The sequence below is a fragment of the Pagrus pagrus genome (assembly GCF_965226575.1).
Source record: "Pagrus pagrus genome assembly, chromosome: 8".
Lineage (NCBI taxonomy): Eukaryota > Metazoa > Chordata > Actinopteri > Spariformes > Sparidae > Pagrus > Pagrus pagrus.
This window is the reverse complement of record NC_140192.1, coordinates 4,887,866-4,903,996: the sequence shown is the minus strand read 5'-3', so window position 1 is coordinate 4,903,996 and position 16,131 is coordinate 4,887,866. Positions and strand designations below refer to the sequence as shown.

Sequence of the window (16,131 nt, the reverse complement as noted above, 5' to 3'; positions counted from 1 at the left end):
GATGGAGGATGTAAGTTAGAAGTGAGCCATCTTGTTTCCTTGTCATCAGAGTGCCAATCGGGAAAGAGGTTAAAGACTTTCGAACATTTCAGTTATCTTGAGGTTTAGTTGGCTGGCATTAGAGAATGTAGGGGAACTCCGACTCTGTCTGAGAACCAGTAAGATGAAACATGATAATTAACTTTATCTGATTACCGCTCATAAATAAAACAAGGCCAGTAAAAAACTGACTTTGCGCAACTAGATTTCTCACCTACTTGCACAACTTTAAACATTATGGTTGAACTCTGGGAGGGTCTCTGCAGATACAGACACCACCACCCACTAATAGTAGCTTGAGTTTCATTTTTAGCATTCCTGCACGATACACCTTAGATCCAATTAATGCGCCTTATTTTCCTTGTCTGACTAGCCACACGACAGTTTGGTTTGCAGGTGAACGTCCCCATGGTAACTCAAAATGTGTTTATATGCGAGGAGGTGTTTTTCACTTCTTGGTGCGTTGCTTCTACCTTCTAGCATAATGTTTCATTTGTCCGCTAATCCATTTCCTCTAATATTGTGAGAGGAAAAACCCCTCCAAAATGTTCAGACAATATACATTTGTTCTCAGAAAGACGGTGCAGAGTTGTGGTCATTGTCACTTTCCATCATTTGACACCATGACTTTGAATGAATTAAATGCAACAAGTGTTGGTGATCCACAGAGTCACATTTCCAGTTTGGCACCTTTGCTTTCCTCATTCATTCCTCAGGTTCATTACATTCCTTTCAACTACATAAAAACATTTGCTGGAAGCCCCAATGAGCTGTCAACAGGAGACACCCGGACTATTTATTCCCGGCTGTAACTTCCTTGTGCAGGCAAGCTGATTTCTCGAAAATCCCATTAGCTTCCACAAAATGGCCGCTAAACAATCTAAGCTCACACAGTATCAGTAAGACGAGAAAATATAATTTAAGCCACATGTAAAGATCAGAAAATAAGTGAAATGACTCTACAGATGAAGATGTAAATATCAGTATGGAAAGAACAACAAAATTGTCACAGACACACGCTGACAAAGACTAAATACAACAAAAATGACGTACAGAAAGAGAGATAATTGCAGTTAAATGCTTTAACGTCCTTGTTATTTTAAGTTTGTCTGGGAACATGTTTAGTTCGATCAGCCAGTTTTATCATCAGCAGTTCTCAGTGGTTGAAATAAATGATTGAGAAAACTACACAAATGAATTTAGATTAAAACATACATATAATTTATTCTCTAGAAAATGGTTTCTAAGAAGGGGAGAAATAATTCATTCTTAAATTTAAGCACAGAATATATTTGCATTTTACCAACACTGAACTTTTCTATTTGAATCCACGTCCTCCACGCTCCGGTGGATTGAAATGTTGTTTGAATTGCAATGCTTCACGGATCAGTAAACGCTGATAGTGGGCGTGGACCTTAATAAACCTTAATATAGACTTCCATTTGTATTATTCCTGTGAGCGATGTCGAGGAGTCTTGTTGTAGGAGTGTCAGCATTAAAATGAAAACACAAACACTGAACGCAGCCTATTTGCTGCTTTAATCAGTGCAGGTTTGTTACTACAGTTACAATATTTAGATACCAACACCAGCTTACACAACGCGTGTGAAAGGCACACCGTGCAAACCTCACACATACCAACCTGCTATGGCATCTTTCTCGCCTCTGAGGTATTAGACAGAAATCATCCTCTGTCACACAAGGCTTGGGTGTTGGCTGGAATGACTCCTGAAAGATGGTGCGCATTATGAGATTAAGCTTCACAATGATACGAGGCATGACGTGTGAAGAGCTGCTATATTTTTCCGATATAAGAGTCAACGTATTTCTCAACGTATACGGTCTATCTTATATTGGGCTGCGCTGTGTTTAAGCTCACGTGTGCACGAAATTTTACCACACCCGTGAGCTTCAGCGGTCATTACTGTTGAGAAGACGCCATAAAAGGTTTATAATTATCTAGTAATTAAAACAAATCTGAGAATAGATGAAAGGAATAGAAAATTATGATTTTATATTTTATATTTTATATTCTCTCTTATCATGTGAACGATCTTGTGACGCCTTGCAGACATCCTGACCCCAGGCTGAGAACAACTGGTTAAGTGAACCATTATGAACATGCATTTCCAAAAGAAAGCATTTCAAATTACTCCCCATAAAACATTATTAATTAATTACTAATTTAAAGGTGTTATTGATAGGCTAACGTTCATTATAAATTATGGGGTGCTGACGTTCGCCTCAGGATATGATTGTTTTCTTACTGTAAGATGGTAATCTTTCTGATAATTACTTGTTATTTTCTTTTATTAGCTTGGAGTTGAACAACCTGAGTTGACAGAGGATGGGTAGATGAATAGCGTGCAGAAGATTCAGTTCCTTGTGAGAAGCAATGACAAGCATGGCTGAGAAGGTCATGTGTTGCAGTCAGCAACCACGCATTCCTTTTCAGCGGCTGCCCTGCTTTTGGTGCTACTGCTGCCAGTCAGCCTCTGCCCAAACTGCATTTTTCAAGGAAGATGCATGCCCGGAAACACTAATTAAGTGTAATTCACTGCTGACACTCCCATCTTTCCCGTAAGTGAAGTTAACAAAAGATTTCCCATTAGATTGTGGTCATCTCGATAATACCAATCGGTCCAATCGCACATGAAAGTGTGCTCCAGTTTTTATAAAATAAATGTTTTTAACAAACAAAGTTTCCAAATAATTTTTCATTTCATCATATATTGGTAAACTGGTACAAACACACACACACACACACACACACACACAAAAGTAACATTTGCATTTATACTGCAAATTAACAAGCACAATGCACGATGGGAAAGGCGGGCAATCTTTGACTCTGACACATTTCTGTGTCCTCACAGTAAAATTGCTATCTATCAAAACGTCTGAGGAAAAGTCTGAGGCACGCTTCTTGAGTCTTGACTGCCTCTGACTTTGATTTTGACATGATTTTGAAAGAACAAGATCCTTGAACTGTAAGTCAGAGGGGACGCAGCTCTCCTTGCATCCTGTTTTTTGACTGAAGTTGCTATCTAGTTTGTTAAATTGCTCGTTAATAAAAACACATTTGCCCCAAATTTTTTTTTGTGATATCTGTCAATTAACAAACAAATCCATGTAACTGCAGAACCAATATGTCTTTCACTGTTGTCACTAATTTACGTGACTTAATAAATGTAATTACAGCTTTCAAACAAAGACTCAAAAAAGTGTTTTTGTGTGGGGAAAAAAAATGTCGAAGTATCCTTGAGCGAGATACTGAACCCCAAAACTGCTCCTGGCGTGCAGCTGGCACCCTGTGGGGCACCCTCTGCCGCCAGAAGGGCCCTGCGATGAACTGGCGACTTGTCCAGGGATATACCCTAGCCCCTGCCCATAAGAAACTGGGATTGGCTCCGGCAACCCCGCAACCCCCCGAAAGGGGGGGATAAAGCGGCAACATCTCCCGCGACCCTCACGGATAAGCGGCAAAAAGAAAATGAGATGAGATGAGAAAAAAAAAAGTCTGTGATAAAAAAGTTTTTAGAGTTTTTTAAAGAGTTTTTTTGGTTATTCAGATTTAGCATGTTATTTTACATTAAACATGTACATTCACAGTCTATTTTTGTAATTTCATGGATATTTTATTTTATTTTATCCTAAAAATTGGTTGTCACAAAGACAGTTATACAAGTACATGCACACGCACAGACGACACCAGCAGTAAATAATCACACAAGGCAGACAAGATGACAATGGTGTCCCATTACCGTACAAGCAAATTGTCCTGCCATTCCCTTGTCTGCTGTGTGGTTACTGATGTCTGAACACACCAAAACAAGGCTCAGGTTACACCTAGTTTACTTTGTAACTGTTCCAGAGTCTGAATCATCTAACAGCTCCAGCTAATACTCAGCCAGTCTGAGCGACAGCTGCATGTGAATCAGCTGAGAGAAACAGCAGACCAGATGTGAGAGGGGTATCCATCCTGTCATGTCACTATCTAATAAGTGTGTTTTCCCAAAAATCCCTTTGACCAACCAGATTCATCCGTCAGTAACATGAAGTCCTTGTGTTGCTTTATGCTCGACAGATCATCACTTTTATGGATTATTAAATAAAATTTGTCAGATTTTTTCTTACAGTAGAAGACTGTTGTGCACCTTTTGGGGGAAGTTTTGAGAAACGTGGATCATTGTTTTAATAACTTCTCAGACGTTGTGTTTAATGAAAACTAGATACATAGTCCATGCTGGATGGTTGAACACAGGTGTCCCTAATAAAACGTCTATATCTGTGGGTGATCAGACAAATACAGGGGATCCAGAGACAAAGTAATGATTGTGGGATATTCTCTAGACTTTGAATCAGGCTTTCTTCACAACCTGAAATAAGAATTGAAATAACATTTCTCCCTTACGATCTCTCTTAAGTGATTGAGACTCAGTGCTTCTTATTCAAGAGAGAAACATTTCCAAGCAGCTCTGCAGCCGTCAAGGATGACTAACAGGTGAGACATCGACCTCCATGTCACGCACTGTGTATCACAGACCTGTCACATGAGTTTGAAAAGTCTCTTAAATGTTTAATTTAAAGCTCATATGTATCAGTTTAAGGTTAGTTTATGAGTGAAATTATTTTCACCCTGATGTAACCATGGCACGCGGAAACTTAATTAGACAGACAAATAATTTTTTCTTTCCTGCATTGCCAGTCAGTACTCAGAACCGCACAAACTTACGCAACACCAAAAACAACCACTGACTACATAACAGCATTTTATTTTGAAGGACACAAAATGATATAAAACTCAAATTATTATATATTATTAGTGCTAACAATCACACAGCAACATGACTTATTTACGTGATGGATTTGTTTTGTTTTTTAAATATCACGTACTCATCATGTAGTCACGTAAGAGAACCAGAGAGGCTACATGCCAGAACGAGATTTAATGTTATTTTTGACTTTAAGGAAACCTGTTGATCTTTACGGTAGAGCCCATGCAGAACAATGAAACAAGTTTGCGTAACATAGTTTGTTTTCGTTTAGTCCAAATACAGAACAAGGAGATTGTCAGCACTTTGTTCTAGTTCATAGTTTTAAATCTGAATTGTGAGTGAGATCTTTAATTGTGGCCCTGAACATTTATTCTACTTCTGTTAAAAAGCAAAGCACGGCACAGTTATTTGTGCAAGACCTCCCAACAAAAAGTCATTCAAAGTGCTTTACAGATGACATGAAAGGGTAAGACACATTTAAAAAGAGTGAAATAAAAATAAAATAAAGATGAGCTAAAACTGAATATAAATGATCCAATATAGGAGAGTAAAAGTTGCAGTGTGCAAGATATGAATAGTCCCTTTTGAACAACGGATATTAGCAAAAAAAAAAACTTTAAATACATTAAAATACATGTCACTAAAAACACAACAGAGATAAAACATTTGAATTTACAAATAAAATCTAAAAGATACAAATATTTAAATCAAAAACTGGGTAAAATACAATAAAAACACAATAAAAACCTAAAAAGATTAAAAGTCTTAAAACACAGGAAGGAAAGGCAATGATGCTGTCGAGATCAGTTTTATGTTTACTTTTAAAGATTTCAACTTTTTGAGCCACTTTCAGATCCCTGAGCCGGCTGAAACAGCTCGGAGCAAAGAGCTAAAAGCTGCTTCACTCGAGGTTTTAATCGTGCCCTGCAGAACAACTTAGAGAAAGCTGCAGGGGACTTGAAGAGCCGTCCTTCATACATTAAAACACTTTTACACAAAAGCTGTTGTTCATTTTTAAATGTGTTGCGTCTTCTCCTCTGCACTCGGGAGACTGGATCGACTGTATCTGATGGACTGATGGCTTTTGTGTTTTTAGTTTTGGTTCAGGAACTTGTTTTCATCGTCATTTAAACAATGCATGTAAAGCCTCCAAACCAGTGAGTTGTCCCTGAGTGATTCACTGCCTGTCACTTTGACTTAACTCATCAGGTGAGAAGAAAACTTCCTTGTTTGGAGGTTTATTGTTCCTCTTAACTTAATTACAAGGATTGTTCTTTTTATAGTTCTGAAATCACTTTTAAGTTTTCTTTTAGATGATGATACAAGACTTTAGTAAAGTACCTGGGATGTAATCTAGCTGTATGTTAGGATTACTACATACATCTTGGGAGAAGACAAGGAGCTGGTTCTGAAAATGAGCACAATTTTAAGTGTTGTCATCCAGTCCTGTCAGTTTCATCATTCATCATTTCACACACAGCCCTTCTTTCTACATTGCACAGTGAAAATTTAATTTCAAATCTGTACAAACTTTTAAAAATCATCATATGCATTATTTGTGAATAGATCTAGATTTCATTTTTTAAATTCCTGTTTGATTTAATCATGCATAGTCATGCTATGCTATATGCTTACATACCTGGCTAATAAAATGACTTTGATTCTGATGTGAGCAGGAGTCCTTTGTCCTTCACCAGCTATAAATCATGTTAAAAAGCTGAGTAACACACTGAAATTTAACCTCATGAACTTCAGACACATAAGAAACTCTCACTGTTGAAGCATCACATACATATTGAAAATGCAATGATTCTCCCACATCTTTTCTATTGCATGACAAGTTGGTCTCAGGCGTGTAAAACAGCCGTAAAACCACTTGAATCTTCATATAAAAGTGCCCTTAAGATTCACGACAAAAACACACGTCAGTATCATCACTGTCATACTCACCAAATACAGTATTTTAAATCTTGAAAATCTAATAATGCACACAAATGTATGCCAGCTGTTTAAAATCATACATAATGCTACTGCTTACACAAAATGTTGGATGCTGTCACAGCAAACTTGTAGACATTTGTGAGTGTGTGTGTTTGTGTGTGGTGAGAGGGGGGCATAATAATTTACAAAAGTTGGCGGGAGGGGGGTACATTGTTTAAAAATTGTCTTAATGATGAATGTGTAACATCTCTCCTTGTTATATACAGGGTTAATGTTTTATTGTGCACTGTTCCTGCTCAGATAAAAGAAATAATAATAATAATAATACACTAAGAGCTGTAACTGTATTTGATTGTTAAGCAGGAAAAATGTTTCCTTATCTGATTGCAAGAAATGACTGAACCACAGAAGCATTGTTTGATTGACAATTGTTGAATTTTCTGAGAGCGTGTTTCCTGTTTGGCAACATGCTGCTTTCTTTGGCAACTGCTCGAAGAAAGATGCCGAGGATGTCTCAGAAAATGCTGTATATAAGGATGGCCAGTCCTACTGAAGGCAGTGCCACCGGACTGCTGCTGGAGGCTCAAACTGGGACATCACAGGTACTGTTGTGAAGCTTCTCCTCACTTTGTGAATAGTAGATTCAGGCAACTATATAATATATATATATATATATATATATATATAATTAATAAGAAAAAATCTGTATCATTTTTGATTATTTGATCAGTTTGTATACAACAGGACTATGTTAAATCAAATCAAATACATTTTATTTATATAGCCCAAAATCACAATCGCATTGCCTCAATGGGCTCTACAATCTGTACAGTGGAGGACGTCCTCTGTCCTTAGACCCTTAGACTATGTTTGTCTGTTTCAGAGATGAAGTGGGTTGTGGGCCTGATCGCTGCAGGTCTTTACCTGTGTCTGCAAAGCCATGTGGATGCTGGTGAGTACCATCTCTAATTAAAAATAAATTAAAAATACAGTCATCATAAATATGTATAAAATAGTCTCCTGCTGCCGTACTTTGTCATACAGGCTAGATAAAAAAATATGAATACCGACAATCACAGATGATGATTTGAGTTTATAATTAAAACATTTTAAAAAAGTTTTGTGATTCAATACATCTGCAGACAACAAAGTCAACTTCAGTAATTTATTTAATTCATATAGACAGAGAAAATGTGACTGGAGTAAGTTTGAGACAGCAGAGAACAGACTGACTGAAAGATGTTTTTTGGCCTTCAGAACCACGTCTAAGCAGAACTCTCATTGAAAGAGCTGTGATGGAAGCCAAGGCCACAGTGGACTCAGCCTATGAATACTCCAGAAGAGAGTGAGTATCCAAAGTTGTTCTGCAAGTGATAGAATAAAAAATGACACAACATGAGTGTATAAAACACACTCTAACACCAGGTTATATGCCATCACTTAACTTCTAAGCGCTCATAAGTCTGACCCCTCCTCACCACACAGGAGCATTGAACGCGTGAAGAGGAATTTGGCGAGCCCTGCAGACGTCCTGCGGTTGATGAAGCAGCCTGCTGGACGGGGCCGCATTGCTGTGCGTGCTGCTGACTATATGGATAATGCCCTGACACTGATCAAGAGCTCTTTGGGAAATCGTAAAAAACGCTCCATAAATGCCACAGGTGTGTGTGTTCAAAATATTTTCTTTGAATTATCTATATGAGTGGCTTCCAGTCAGGGCTAAGATGCCTTACTTCTGTTAATCAGATCTGATCTCCGAGGAGGACCTGCAGATCATTGCTGATCTGACAGGCTGCTCTGCCCGACGTCATGTCCCTTCTTGCAAGACGACTCCCAATTTGGACAGGTTTCGAACCTCAAGCAGCGTCTGCAACAACAGGTGAGGCAACTGCTAGGTAGCTTAATGGGCCAACAAAGAAAAAGTGAAAGGAGATGTGACCAGCTGATTAAGTCTTGCCAATAGTTTCCTCCCATTTCTCTGACAATGTCCTCCTTTCATTTCACAATTAAGATGTGATCAGTCCTTGTGAGAAATGTTGGCAGTAATGTCTAAGACCGGTGCATGCTGCAAATGGTTCACCCATGTGCCTGACAAAGAGAAAGACAAATAAAGCATTTAATTTTTGTTGCCCAGGAAAAATGAGCGCATGGGATCCTCCAACACACCCCTCACGCGCTGGCTGCCTGCCGAGTACCAGGATAAAATCTCTCTGCCTAAAGGCTGGGACCCTAGGCAGAGAGTCAACAGACGATTTCTTCCCTTGGTACTACATTTAGTGACAGCTGAATATATATACACACATGCATATATGTGTGTGTGTGTGTGTGTGTGTGTGTGTGTGCGTGCAATGAACAATATATTGTAATAACATACTGAACATTTAATCACAATCGCAATGACACTGAAGTTATTTAGGTGTTCATTGTCTGCATCCTCTCTCCAGGTAAGGGAAGTGTCCAACAAAATTCTGCACACAACAGCTGTGGACAGCGACCCGCTCTACACTTACCTGCTCACCTTCTTTGCCCAGTGGACGGACCACGACCTGACCTTCACTCCTCACTCTCCTGCGATTCGGTCATTCAGTAGCGGTATTGACTGTGACAAGAGCTGCGATCGCACAGAGCCCTGCTTCCCCGTTGAGGTCTGTGCCACCTATATCTAAAGCCTCAACGCACACACACACACACACATGCACAGACTGCTAACTGCTTCTTGTCATCTAAACAGATTCCCAGGCAGGACCCTCGCTTTGGCAGAAACTCAGAAGAGTGCATCCCCTTCTTCCGCTCAGCAGCAGGTTGTGGTTCTGGCAACACTGGCCACATCTTTGGTGCACCCACTGTCCGCCAGCAGATGAACACTCTCACCGCTTTCGTAGATGTAAGCCAGGTGTACGGGTCAGATGAGGCCAAAGCTCGCTCACTCCGGAACCTCACCTCAGATAAGGGACTATTGAGGGTCAACACAGAGTACGATGACAACGGCCGCGAGCTCCTGCCCTTCGAAAAGAAGAGTACCAACATGTGTGCCACACGAGCTCGCATTACTGGAGACAACAATGCCACGGAGGTGCCCTGCTTCCTAGCTGGTGAGGGCTGGCTTGCAGTGAGCGTCCTGTAATCTCATAATCAAACAGTTTTGTAAAGAGAGTCCATTTATGTATATGTGTATAATAAGGTTAACACATGCTTAGGTAAGGTAACTTTTATTAAAGCAGTCATCTGCTTTTTCCTTTAAGGTGACGAGCGGTCCAATGAGAACATTGCTCTGACCTCTATTCACACACTGGGGTTGCGTGAACACAACCGTCTGGCGCGCGCTCTCGCCAAACTCAACCCTCACTGGAATGGAGAGAGAATCTACCAGGAGACGCGCAAGATCATGGGAGCAAACTTCCAGGTTAGAGAGAGGCTTAGCTGCATGGAGATTTTCAAGATGTTGCATGAACGATTGAAGGAATGAATAGCATGTCATTGCACGGCTCAGTTACTCTTTTTGTCTTTCAGATTCTCACTTACAGGGACTTTTTGCCCCGCATTGTTGGTCCAGATGCCATGAACGAGTTCCTTCCCACCTACCCTGGTTATGATGAAGAGGTGGACCCAAGCATCTCCAATGTGTTCGCCACAGCTGCCTTCCGATTTGGCCATCTAATGATTCAGCCTTTCATGTTTCGTCTTGATGAGCATTACACGGCGCATGAAAAGTACCCCACTGTGTTGCTGCACAAAGCCTTTTTCACACCATGGAGAGTTGTCTTTGAAGGTAAGGCCAAGGACTGTAGCTTGTTAGTGTTCACCTTAATGGAGAATGAATCATGGTAGATGACTACAGTGATCAGAATCAGACCACTGCGCTCAGTGCCAGAAGCTTAATGTTAATATCAAAAAAGTGAAAGTAAAATAGCTCAAATGTAATGGTTCCTATCTCTTGATTTCCTCAGGTGGTTTGGACCCGATCGTGAGGGGGATGGTGGCCCGTAAGGCCAAGCTGACCACACAGAAACACATGCTAACTGACGAGCTGAGGGAAAGGCTGTTCAAATTCAGTGCTGAGTTGGCACTGGATCTTGGCGCTCTCAACATGCAGAGAGGCAGAGACCATGGACTCCCTGGTATTACTCTGATTTATTTCTCTTTCTTTATTTTCTATCTTGTGTCTCTATAGTTTTTGTCTGTGCAGACACTGCAGATCATAGCTACATTTGTCACTGCAACATTTTCACATCTTTATAGGCTACGCCAAATGGCGTGAGTTCTGTCGGCTGTCAGTACCAAGAAATCGGAGAGATCTGAGAAGGGTGATGCAAAACAGAACGCTGGCGAACAGTCTTATGGATCTCTACAGAACAACTAAGAACATTGACGTGTGGCTGGGAGGAGCGTCCGAGCCTTTAGTGCGTGGAGGAAGAGTGGGACCCCTGTTCGCCTGCCTGATTGCCACTCAGTTCCAGAAGATCCGCCAAGGAGACCGGTAAGAAAACAGGAGGCAGAAAATGAAACGATTGAGATAGTTATGGTAACTTCACTATTAAACATTAACAAACTGTTTATTTCAGACTTTGGTGGGAGAACACGGGAGTCTTCACTGAGGACCAGAGGGAGTCCCTGAAAAAGACGTCACTTGCTCGCATCATCTGTGACAACACTGGTATCACTAAACTGCCACTACAGCCCCTTGAAAACCAGCCCAGGTCGAATTTCACTCAATGTAGCGACATCCCGGCCATTGACCTCAGTCCATGGAAGGAGGATATCAATTAGAAACCGCCAGCGCAGTGGTCTGAGTAAAGACCGAAGGAGTCCTTTCTTGACATGACTAAACCCTGTGTCACGGTTTTGAGTTTGAGTGTTTGCTTGCTTTGCTGTGTCGAATGAAATAAGTTTCCTCACAGAGTTTACCTGCATTTTAACTTGTAAAAATCTCAGGACAATTCTTATGATGTCAGATTTCTTTGATTAATTGCTGGAAAGTAATGTGCAGCTGCTGTGGGAGCCGATGTGATACTTTCTCGGGTCTTTTTAAGTTATTTTTCAAATGAATGTAAACCACGTAATACTTTGTCTTTAGAGAGTTTATTTTTCTTGCAGTATATAGTAGTAAAATGCCACTGATCAACTCAGCTCAACTTTGTCTGCATATAAATGAAGAGAAAATGTGTAAAAAAAATTTTTTTTTAGCAATTCTGCATTAAAAATGTCTAAAAACAACTCGTCCTTTGTTCTATAATGTTTTGAGCAACAATGTTCAACCCAAAGACATCCACAAAGTTTAGGGAAGTCGGCGAACAAGACTAAATTTAAGGTGAGTAAAACTTTGAAAGAAAGATTTTCATGAGCAGTGGTGGTTGTTTAATGGCGTAGACATAAACAATGAAGGAAGTTTGACGGCAGGAACATCAGTGGTCGTTTGCATCAGTCATGCAGTGTTTATCTGCTCTAAACAGCCAGCTTACTTTACTGTACGCTAGCTGTAAGCTAACTCTGGCGAGCACAGCACAAAGGGTGTGTGTGTGGTTACATTCAGTGCAACTCTTGGCTGAATTCACTTCACACAGACAGTGCCGGCCCTGACCAATTTGGTGCCCGAGGCAAAATTTTGGCTGGCGCCCCCTCAAATTGCAGTCAATTTCACAATCAATTTTCATACACTCACACAGAAACTACATGTATGATTTCAAGATTTTATTTATTTTAAGTCAAAAAAATCACACCAAATAAAAACTGAAGAAAGAAACAAGTGATAAATTAAAAATACAATATAAATTAAAGCTGCAAGCAGCGATGAACGGGCCCTCGCAGTCCACGTACGTTGGGCTGTGGCGCCGTCGGAGGCCTGTGCGCCCAGTTGTGTGCTTGCCTATTGCCTGTGGAAATGTCCTACCTAATGTAAATGGGGTCCGTGTCACACAAAACACAACAGTGACATCTTCAGTCCTGTGTCCAGAGGGTGGCGCTATAGATATGACACAGTATTGATGCAGAGACGTGTTCAGGGCGAGCCCCTCTACATGTGTGAGCAATTTGATGCCGATGGGAAATTGTATGTTGAAGTTATCAGGAGTTCCTGCTTGATGGCGAAGGATTGAATTTGAAGGAAAATGGCGGACTTCCTGTTGGACTGAGGGTTTGTGTCCAAGAGGGTTTTTTGTGCGTCTGGTGATGATACATAAGCCTGCCGAATTTTGTTCATGTACGTGCATGTAGGAGGCAGGGTTTCAATTTTGAAATATTCCAGGGGGCGCTATGGAGCCATTTAGCGCCACCTGCTCGTCATTTTTGGTGTGTGAGTTACAGGGGCCAGTGTCTAACACCCCAATGAATTTCATATCCATAAGTGTTATGGTGTGGGCACAGTGCCAAATCTAAGATGAAACTGCCACCAGAGCGCCACCTAGTGTCGGATCGGTAAGACATTTGTCAGCTATCCTCTGGAGGGCATTGGCAATGAGTGTACCAAGTTTCATGTTAATCCGACAAACGGATGTGGAGATATAAATTACTTCAATTTAAAGAGCGCCACCTAGTGGTCATGAGATAAAATTTAGTACAGAGCCTTAGGGGCTCATGGGGAAGTAGTATCCTGAGTTTGATGTCATTCGGACACAGCATTGTGGAGATATGCAACACTTCCTGTTTGGAGCGAAATCTGCAGGAAGTTGTTATTTAATAAGTTGAGCATTCTTTGGAATATCAAAATTCTTTTAATAACTTTTAGTCAGGAGGGTCCACAGATGCTGTGTGCAAAGTTTCGTGCAAATTTGTGAAATTGCCTGGGAGGAGTTCGAAAAAGTAGGTTTGCGACATTTTGCGAGCTAGCAAAAAAAAACGGTAGGCGGATATGGGCGTGGCCTATATCAGGAGATTCAGCAGAATTCACTGAACGCGTGGATATGAGGTTTTTGAATGTGCGACAAAGCATATGAGAGTTATTAGCCAAAACGCACTTTTCTTGATAATAGCGCCACCTAGTGGCAAAAATTCACAACGACAACAGATTATAAAATTTTTCGCCAGGTGTGACGTATATTCCAAGTTTGGTGAGTTTTGGGGTATGTTCAGGCAGTGAAAAATGCGATAATTTGGGACAAAGAAAAATAACAAAATAAAAGAAAAACATTTGAATTACAATAGGGTCCTTGCAGGTTCCCTGCTCGGGCCCTAATATAATAACTAATAATAAGGTATTGCACAAACATATTAAAGAATATTCTATTAACATACAAAATAAAAACAGTCTGTATTCTTTGGGAGGAAACCTCTTGCAGCACAAGCAGTGCAAGCTATCATTCTTTTTTGAGTACATCAGCAAGCTTCTTTTGATTTCTTCCCCACTGACTAAGACTCTGGTAAAAAAGTCATGTGGACACTTTCTCCCATCTTTGTTTTTGGGAAATGTGTAACTGTTTTTTATTTGAAATGGTCCTCTGTGTACTAACTCCTTTCTTACCTTGTCAGTTAGAAGAGATGGCCGGTCAGCAGGTCTATTGGTGCAGCCTTTAGTCCTGATGCTTTGTCACTCTGGTGTGCTGAGGTAGAGGGGACAGGAGCACCTGATGCTGTGTCACTGGCGGTGGTGGTGAAATATTTTAAAAGTGCATCTGAAGAGCGAAGAGAAGTATATGTGACCACTTGATGTTACAGTTTAATAAAAAACAGATGCTTGGTGTGTGCTATACATAAGACTAATATAGACTAATAATGAAAATACGATGAGATTCATTCAACTTTATCGTCATTGCAATTCAGTCTAACCAGAGTGCAAAAAGCAGTAAAGTGCAGTGAAATTTATATATATATATATATATATATATATATATATATATGTAGCCTATGAATGATATGGGAAAGCTAAGGTATGGTGTATTAACAGTAATACACTTTAACTGCACTTCAACACTGATGTAAACTTTAACAAACATAAACTGTGACACAATAAACCAAAGGCTTACAACCACCCTATTACTTATAAAGGGGATTGAAAACTAATAGCATTTTAACTGACATACAAGCAGGAAAACACAGCCAACAGGTTAAAATAACACCTGAACAGGCCTGACGTTAACTTTCCAAATGTCCCTGATGAATTTAAGGTGGAGTAACATTAACTTACGTCGAAGTAAGCTAGCAAGTTAACATTCTGCTCTTTCCTTCTTCTCCTTCCCTGGGCACCGGATGGTTTCAGTCTTTTGGATCAGTATCAATAAATGTCTCTCTTTGGTCACGGTCCAGTCAGATTCAGGCAGCTCGCCTCTCGACCCCGCCCCCACCCTCACAGAGGGCAGGTACAGTGCAACGAGCCAGCCAGGAACCCAGAAAAAAGGCCTCTCCATTATTTAATAAGCTTTGCTATGAAGTTATTATATAATATATATATAATATATTTCAAAATAATATTAGTAATAGCACTGGTAAAAAATAGTATTATCTTTTAATTTTAATTTTTTCTCCCCTTTCTTCCCTTAGTTCTGCCCCTGTCTGAAATGGCCCGAAGGGCGAAGGAAGCTCGCATTCACAAAAAGCTCGCCCCCGAGCTGTTGTGCTCGTACCACAGAGGCACTGTGGAGAGAGCTAAGGTTCAAAACTGACTTTTTTTAAGCCAGTTTTATCTGAAGATGTTGTATTGTAGAAGTGAAATCCAAATTTCATGACTGTCTGGTTATATTTTTAAACTTGGACAACAGCATATATATTTGTGTTTTTATGTCTTTATTAACACAACCAACTACTGTTATTTCTATCAATAAAAAATATTATATTTGTGAGAGACTTTTCATTTTGAATATTATGGACTTTTGGAAGAAAGTGTGCTCATTCATTTATAGGCTAAATATAAATCGCTATTTTATCGTATTTGTCTTAAACCCAGCTCCATTATAGCAGGTAAAGCACATCCTGACAGCTTGGAATATTACTGTCAGATACTGTCCCCCTCTGTTCCATAGGAAAGGAGGCTCACAGATCTTTTAAATTCATACTGCTGACTTCTTTCCCCACAACAGATAAGTCCTGTGATTTTCAGGCTGATATCATTACATTTGATCATTTACAACAGGGGGAACGCATCCTGACAGCTTGTAATATTACTGTCAGATACTGTTCCCCCTCTGTTCAATATGAAAGGAGGCTCACACATCTGACACATGCTGACTTCTTTCTTGGGCTCAGTCCAAAGGAACAACGTGGGGCCGCGCCCCTGTGGACTCACCACCCGCAGGGGAGAGCGATGGGGTCGGGTGCAATGTATATCGGGCAGCAGGCGAAGGGGGGGATCTGGGCGTCCTGACCCCCGGCTTTGCAGACTAGCTCTCGTTACGTGGAATGTCACCTCTCTGGTGGGGAAGGAACCTGAGCTGGTGCAGGAGGTAGA

At 40.4% G+C, this 16,131-nt stretch overlaps 1 protein-coding gene and 1 long non-coding RNA gene across 2 annotated transcripts; one reads left to right on the top strand and one right to left on the bottom strand.

The window, feature by feature from the left end:
- Window positions 1-7,643: 7,643 nt before the first annotated feature.
- Window positions 7,644-11,885, top strand: LOC311260906 (eosinophil peroxidase-like; the record flags this gene model as incomplete). The annotated part of the gene is made up of 12 exons (XM_084359188.1): window positions 7,644-7,710; window positions 8,016-8,103; window positions 8,244-8,419; window positions 8,505-8,637; window positions 8,893-9,022; window positions 9,203-9,403; window positions 9,490-9,850; window positions 10,001-10,161; window positions 10,269-10,527; window positions 10,706-10,876; window positions 10,998-11,235; window positions 11,321-11,885. 12 exons carry the CDS (start codon window positions 7,644-7,646, stop codon window positions 11,523-11,525), a joined length of 2,190 nt encoding a protein of 729 aa, XP_084215314.1. The 3' UTR covers window positions 11,526-11,885.
- On the bottom strand, window positions 7,837-11,115 carry LOC311260907. The gene is made up of 2 exons (XR_014623071.1): window positions 11,037-11,115; window positions 7,837-8,122 (listed from the first exon to the last, which is right to left on the bottom strand). It is a non-coding gene; the product is annotated as an uncharacterized lncRNA (long non-coding RNA).
- Window positions 11,886-16,131: the final 4,246 nt, after the last annotated feature.